This window comes from Anopheles darlingi, chromosome 3 (assembly GCF_943734745.1).
Source record: "Anopheles darlingi chromosome 3, idAnoDarlMG_H_01, whole genome shotgun sequence".
In the NCBI taxonomy this organism is placed as follows: domain Eukaryota; kingdom Metazoa; phylum Arthropoda; class Insecta; order Diptera; family Culicidae; genus Anopheles; species Anopheles darlingi.
Genome location: NC_064875.1, coordinates 70,453,468 through 70,460,967, shown reverse-complemented (window position 1 = coordinate 70,460,967; position 7,500 = coordinate 70,453,468). Strand labels below are relative to the sequence as shown.

The window sequence follows — 7,500 nt, the reverse complement described above, 5'->3', positions numbered from 1 at the left end:
GCGTTAAAAGGGGTCAACAACCGGCAATACCGTGGACCGTCGACCACGACCGCACGGCGCACGCGGTGCTCGTTCTACGGTGGGCATGCGCTCCAGGCAAAGGCGCGCGTTCGTAGGTTTCCCCACCCATCCTTTGCGGACGAATTGTGTGAAACATAAACATCGACATGCCGGACGGACGGAATGGACGGGGTGGAGTAGGGTATTCTCGTATGTTCGTATTATAATTTACACGAATCGTTTGCATAAATTAATTCAGACACACACACGCACACACACACACACGCATGCGAGAGAGGGAACTTTGGAGCAGAGGTTTTTCTTCGGGAAAGGTGAAAAAAGGCTGGGAAACATTTTCAATAAAAATGAAATGCTACGCATTACCGGAGTGCGGGAATGTCGTGAAAGATCCAGCAGATCTGGATCACGCGCCTAGCGAAAATAAGGATCGCCAGTGCACGACTTGCTGGCTGCAGAGACCTCGCGAGGGAAGGTACCTAACCTAATTCGCTCTTCGGTCACTTGGACTTCACGATCACGATCGAGGCCGAGAGATAGTGGGTGGTGGTGGTGATGGTGGTGGTGTTTCGGGTCCACGAAATGTCTGCAGCACGTCGGAAAAACGTTTCATCTAATTTTCAAACCATTTTATTTATGGTAAATTGCTTTTCTGTGGTCTCGAGACTCTAGAACCACCACAACCCCGACGGAGGTATCCATCGTACAGGCCCCGTAGATGTCAACCCGGGGTCCGTCTGTCGAATCTGTGCCATTGCGATGGGGGACACGAAGAAAGTATCCGATCCGTCGCCCCATTGCCAGGAAAAGGCGTCGCGGCTCGTGTCGCGATCGTTTACGCGGTCGCCGGAACGCGGTCTCGGCGAGTTTCTCCTGACCAGTGACGCCGTTGCTGTTTGGCGCACGCTTCGAGCTCGGTACCAATCGAGCAACTTAAGTGGCTACTTCTCTCCTTCTCCGCGACGCCCCACATCATTCCGCATGCCGCAGGCAAATGAGAAGACGCCTCGGGACCTGCGGTGCTCATGGCGCCACATAATAAATCGTTTCGCTCGCATGAAATATTCATTATCTTGAGGGGGAATGGAAGGGGAAGAGGGGATGAGTCGCGGGGACCCTAAACACCTATGCGGGGATGCGTTCTTCGACCGGACGTTTAGTGTCTGTCAATCGAATTGAGAAGCCGCCATCGAGTTGCGGGTCTTCGGTTTAATTGCTCCTTTCTATCCCCGTGCCCTTGGCAAAGTCGCCACAGATTATTCCAATTATGCAACTAATATTTTTTAATGATAACACAGTAAGTAGCACCGATCCAGCACAACACGGGATAGTACCCGTGCAGTAAGATGGCCGACTGCTTCCCTGCTAACCTGGTTACCGTTGGTTACTTGATGGTTACTTGATGGCATGAGATTGACGCAGGCGCTCGGTAGTTAGTGGAGCAAAACACTTTGGTTGGACTTCAAGCGCCAGTCTAATGCCGGGGAGCTAATCACAGCAAGCGAGAGAGGAAGGGAATCCATCGCAGAAGGAGGTCAACGAGGGACCTTATGACGATCATTGCCCTTGATCATAGGTATTAACCATCATGTTATTACGTCTTGCTAGGGCGGAGAAAGGTCCGGCATCGAACTAAAGTGTCCTGCTATAATCAAACCGTTTAACCGCAAAATGCTTGTCATAAACAATTCATTCAACGTCACTCGGTGCCCTAGATACGGTTGCCGCTTGGGAAATTGGAAATTTTAGGTTTCTTTGCTTTTAAACACATCGAGCCGATAAAGAAGGGATGCAATGTCAGTTTTGGAAATACATTTATTTTTCTGTTTTTGCAATGTTTTAGCATATTCATTCCTCACGAACAAAACAATCTTCGGTACCTTCGTGTCCGGAGGGAGCAGGGATGTGGAGTTTTTGGTGGGTTGGTGGTAATAGGTACAGAAGGATACAACTGGGAATTGGCCAAGGTGGGAGGGGAGGGAGGAGGACCAGGGCAATCATTCTCGAGTGGTTCCTTCACTAATGCCATTCGGATGTTATAAGCAGCATTAAAGTTTCATCGATTTCATCCCGCTTTTCTCTCCTTCTCTCTCTCTCTCTCTCTTCGATACTCTGCATTAGCTAGCTATTGATTTACCGATTTAACACATTCATCGCTGGAGAGCGAAGGCCTTTTCATTGCATAATACGATACGCGGTATAGTGGTGCGTTTTGCATTGAAAGAAGTCAAACTACAACAACTTGTATTTGTTGGGACAGGATGACAAAAATTTAGAACTGTTCTAATGGAAGAAACAGGATGTGTAACGGCGTTTCTTGGGCGTAGTTTGAGGCTTTATGGATAATGGATGGGACGATGAGTGAATGAGCATTAGAAATAATAATCTGGAAGAGACATAACTCAATTTGGCAGTGATACCAGGGGAGCGAGGGGGCGGGGGAGGGGGCATCGAGTCTTTCGTGAATCATCCGTTGCTTTTACAGGTCGAGGAATGTCCTTATCGACCGGATATCGGTAGATAAATATGTGGACCTTTCTCCCACCCTCTCGCTCTCTCCTCTTTGCCTTCCACAACACAATGAACAAAAAAGGTATGCCATTACCGGTGGTGGCTGGAGATAAGGAGTCAATCAGTGTGAGAGAGAAGCAATTTCCGTCTGTTTTGTTTTTGCTTTGGCCTCTTAGGAAGCCAGAGAATAGAGGTTTAAGAATAGGTAACCGAAGCGGGATGATTGACATCCGTGGTATGCGATGATTGAGGATGGTTCTGATGGTCGTGGGGGGAAGGATAGCCCGGAAAGTCACCTCGAGAGGTCTTAAGAGACGCTTTTATGTGTAAATAGATTACCTTCGTCCTCATCGTCGTCGTCGTCGTCATTTTCAGCGTCATCGTCGATGAGTAGTGGATGCATTTCCGGTGCATCCAATGCCATTAATGATGAGTCACGGTCACAGACGAAGCAAATGATTAGTCTAGTATGGTTTGGGGGTTTTACTTAGATATAAGCAGCATCTCTCTGTAGCAGGTAACGTTTTCTGTCGAGGCGGATACTCCGTGCGTGGAGTGAAGCGATATTGAGTGCGAGTTAGCGAGCTAGTTGTAGACATGAGTGAGTGAGTGAAGGCGGTAACTAGTGCCCGCTAGTGCTGTAGGGGATGATATCACATAAGAGAAAGTCATCAAAAATCAGACAATGTAATATCTTCGTATGATATGGGATGGTGGGTATGCGTTCCGCGAGAACTGGAGCAATAGCGTTCGATGAATGTACTGAGAACCAACCTGAACCAGGATGATTTACGATAGCCGTTGGGCGAAACCAAGAATCGCCGTTTGCATGCGAACATTACATTACGTTCGCAAAACCTCTTCTACTTTGGTATATTATAGGAATGGCACGTTCGCTCTCTCTTTCTCTTTCTTTCTCTCTGCAGTATCATTCGCCTTCACCTCTGCTCCGTTTATCTAATGGCGCCTTCAGTCCATTAAATGCGATTAGATATGAATGTTAACGCATACGCAAGCGACAAGGTTATTACAAACCTTTGGTTTTTGGAATAGCAGTCGTCGTCGTCTTCGTCGTTGGGTGTTGCCTCTTCTGGCTTCAGCCCCAAATACATTACAGGGCACAGGAGATCACTAAGCGTTTGCACTAGACTGAATGTAGCAATCTAGGGATGGGGTGTCCCTTTGGTTTCCTTTTTCTTCTTGTTTGAAATTAGCTGCTGTGCACTACTTCTCTTCTATCTCGCATGATCTGGACTTGGGACCATGCAAAGCAGTGGATGCTCTAGGCTTTTCCGCTTTCCTTTTTCGCACATGTCGCACACATACACACACACACACACTAAAGTGATACAATACGCGCCGTGCATAAATATGGTTGAACGGCTCGAATCGAACTGTGTCTACTACTGCTGCTACCAGTCATCGAATCTAATCGAGAATATGGCGTTGTGCTAGGATCTTTTCCATCCATCCCGTTAGCTTCCACTTCCTACTACTAGGCTAACACCCGGGGAGGGGGAGCAAAAGGCATGATTACACGATTTTCCATTACAAACTATAGCGGCCAACAAAAGATAGTTAACCTTCCTTGCTTTCTGCTGTCCTGCAAGTCTGTCACATTATGTGCGACACTCGGGGCATCGGTTTTCCTATATTACACATCATCGTTATCATCGCATCGCATCGTGTTTGAGTGTGTTTATGGGATTCTATGACAACAAGCACCCTGCACGCACGCGTCAATTACATTAATCACTAGCACTTACAATGCACTCCCCCATAATTGTCGACTACAACAATAGACACATAACTGAGTATAGTATCAGGTTAAGGAAAAAAAACTAAATCGAAGAACAACGATTAGCAATATTGAGCGAATTACAATACAGAAGCTCGATAAGGTCAGAAACAGAAAACAAGAGCTCGAGAAATTGTTTTCTTTACGGTTTTTGTGTCTGGAACTAGCACGTTCTCGTTGGGGGCTACTCAGAGCCACCAGTGTGTATGTGTGTGTGTGAGTGTGTTTCTTAAAGTAAGGTTTCAAAAAAGGATTCCAAAAATTCAAATTACATGCTAGCGTAAAAAATGGCACCCATAGATCTTAAAAAATACTTTAAAGAAAAAATCAAAATATATCCTATCTTTCACACACACTTTTTGGTTTGCGCTCACTGTTGGTAATCCTGGTTACTGGTTACCGTCGGTGAAGCTCTCTCCTCTCTCACCCTTTTTCTGATCTAGTTTGCATTTGTTGGACGTGTATTGTTGTTTTTGTTGTTGCGCTACAGCGAAATGGCTTTTTGGCGATTAAATCTAAATACATAAATGAGCACTTTGATTTCCTTCTCCACCGTCCTTCCATTTTTTCTTTCTTCTTCTCTGTTACAGGTTCGACTTGTCACATAGTTCACAGCCCCCGGATGGGCGCGATGCTGTGTCCTGTGCCTTCTGTGCCTTCTGTGGCTTTGTTCCTAGTATCTCTTCATCTTCGGATGGTTGATGCGCGCATACTTAGCATCTAGGCAATCAACAAATAGTAAGCAACGTTCGGTATATATGCATGCAAGTGTGTTTGTGTATCATCGAAGCAACCTGGAAGTTTTACAGCGCATGCGCCTGCTTACAGATTCGTTTCTGTTCGATGTGGGTTGATGGGGTACATATTATTGTTGTTATTGTTGGAGGAGCTGGTTGACCGATGATGGTACTGGTTTGAGATCGCCGTTTGTGGGACAGCGGTCCCAGGGAACAATCCCTTGGTTGGTTCCCGAGCTTCCGAAATCCGAGGACCACTAGTGATGCCACTAGTGAAGCTCGGGCCAGTTGCTGCAGCCGCCCGGACACTGGAGGTGGACGAAATCGCGGATTGACGTCGAGTGTGTACCGTGGACCATTCATTTTGCTTCAGCAGGAACTGCTTCACGTTGTACTCCATCTGTGCCAGGTCAACACTGTTCCGATCGTCCTCCTCATAGTCGAGCAACCGATCTCTTCGATCCTCTGCTGCCTGCGTCTCGATGCGTCGCCTCGATTCCGCTTCTTGCACTATCCTGTTCGCTTCGTCGAGCAGCGCTTCGGTGAGGGAACCAGCGCTATTTCCTCCTCGATGATACTGTGGCCTCATGGCAGTCCCGTACGTGGATCCCTTTCTGATCGCACCCAGTCCACTGGCCGTTGTTTGCAGCGGTGTGCCATTTGAGTTATAGTCCAGACCACCGCCACCGATCGTGGTGGACGGGATGGTTCCGATTTGAGCAAAAGATGTGACACTCTGGTTGTTGTTGAGTTGATTAGTGGCCATGCTGCTGCTGCTGCTGCTGCTGATGATGATGTTGCTGATGTTGCTGTTGTTGTGCGTGGTACGCGGGAAGCTCTGCATCATGTGGCGAGTGCCAGGTAAGGCTGTTCTTGCGGGAGCACCGGCCTTGGTCGCGATAGGAAACACGCTGCCAATCGTGCTGCTGCCATTGTTGTTGTTCAGGCTATCGGTAAGCGTATGTCCACCAACCGGGGGTCCATTTGCTAAAAGTAGCGGCTCCGAATCGGACTCCGTATTACTCTCCATCGGATTACCCAGCTTGGAATTGTTCTGGACCCACTCCGCTACCCGGGACAGCTGCTGACGGCGAAGTATTGCACTCTCTTGGATGTCGATCTCGCTCGAAATCGAACTCGAGTGGGTGCAGGACTTCTTCGATGTTACATCGATACCATCGAGCTTGTTGACACTGATGTCGGGCCTAGGCTTCGGGGTCATAGCGGACGTGGTGAGCTTTGTGTTGATCAGTAGATTGCTCACTTCCTCACCGATCGTACACAAACGATCGGACGAGTGTGGCGATGTTGTGGTACTCATATTGCAACTCTGCTGCTTATTGGACACTGCTCCATCGCCGCCACCACCACCCTCATCAACCCGGTGTAGTGCGCTTGCAGTGGATTTCGTGACAGGGGTACCGGTCGCACCCAGTTCGCCCAGCTGATCCTGAACATTGGCCACTCCGCTAGCACCCGGTGGACCCTTCGCTGGTGTCACGATCGGTACCGATTTGCTGCTGGCTGTGATGGCGGTCGAGTCGGAAGACGTAGCCGTTGGAAGCGGTGTCGTTTTGATGGCTCCATTCAGCCCGATCGAAGGATCATCATCTAGCAGGAGTTCCTCGTCAAGAAACTTGGCCCGGCGTGTATACATCACCGGTGTTGTTGGTTTAGAATCGTTCCCTTCTAGCGCATCATCGAGTAGATTGTCCAACAGAATGTTACTCGAACCATTCTGTATCCGCAGTGCACAGATCCGTGGTCCAGACATTTTCGGATTCTCGGCCTGGAAATGAAAACACTGGTCAGTGTGTTAATCGGAACCCGCGTCGAGTCGGAACTCACCTTGATCGTTTTGATAAGATTGCGGTTAAAGATCTCGAACATCTTGGCACCGTCCTTCTCCGGATCCTTGCTGCTCGTTCGGCTCCACAGACTGTTGGTGCTACCGATTGCATGGTGGTATAGGCCACTCCCAACACTACCACTTCCACCGGACGTACCACCAAACTTACTCTGCAGCCCGGCACCGTGGCCCCCTAAGGACGATTTCGGTGTCATGTGATGACCGCTCATCTGGTCCGTATCCTTAATGATGTAGGAGGGTGAATCATTCGTAAACTTGGACTGTCCGGTGCCAGCACCACCACCACCACCACCACCACCACCAGCTGTCGTGGAAGTTGTGGACGTTGGTGTGGTCTGTGGTGCAGTCACACCGGATGCGGACGTTAGTTTCGCAGCTTTGAACGTGTCCAGTGGGGCGACCGAGGGTTTCTTCGTTACCACAAGACCGGAAAACTTCCCAGAGGTATAAGTTGCCCCCTTTGCGGTTCCCTGATGCTCCGAACCCGGTGATAGGGATGCATTCCTATCGATCGAGAGTCGATGATGGCCTAGGATAGGATTTACCATCAGATCGTCTTTCTTCGT

General features: G+C 48.8%; 1 protein-coding gene across 1 annotated transcript in view; it reads right to left on the bottom strand.

Annotated features, from left to right (window-relative positions):
- Positions 1 to 1,815: 1,815 nt before the first annotated feature.
- The window catches only part of LOC125956850 (uncharacterized), a 7,761-nt gene continuing 2,076 nt past the window's right edge, over positions 1,816 to 7,500 (bottom strand). The window contains exons 1-2 of the mRNA XM_049689082.1: positions 6,913 to 7,500; positions 1,816 to 6,853 (exon numbers count right to left, since the gene is read on the bottom strand). The exon at positions 6,913 to 7,500 is cut by the window's right edge and continues 2,076 nt beyond it. Coding sequence (XP_049545039.1) covers positions 5,150 to 6,853; positions 6,913 to 7,500 — 2,292 coding nt within the window. The 3' untranslated portion in view covers positions 1,816 to 5,149. The remainder of the gene's footprint in view (positions 6,854 to 6,912) is intronic.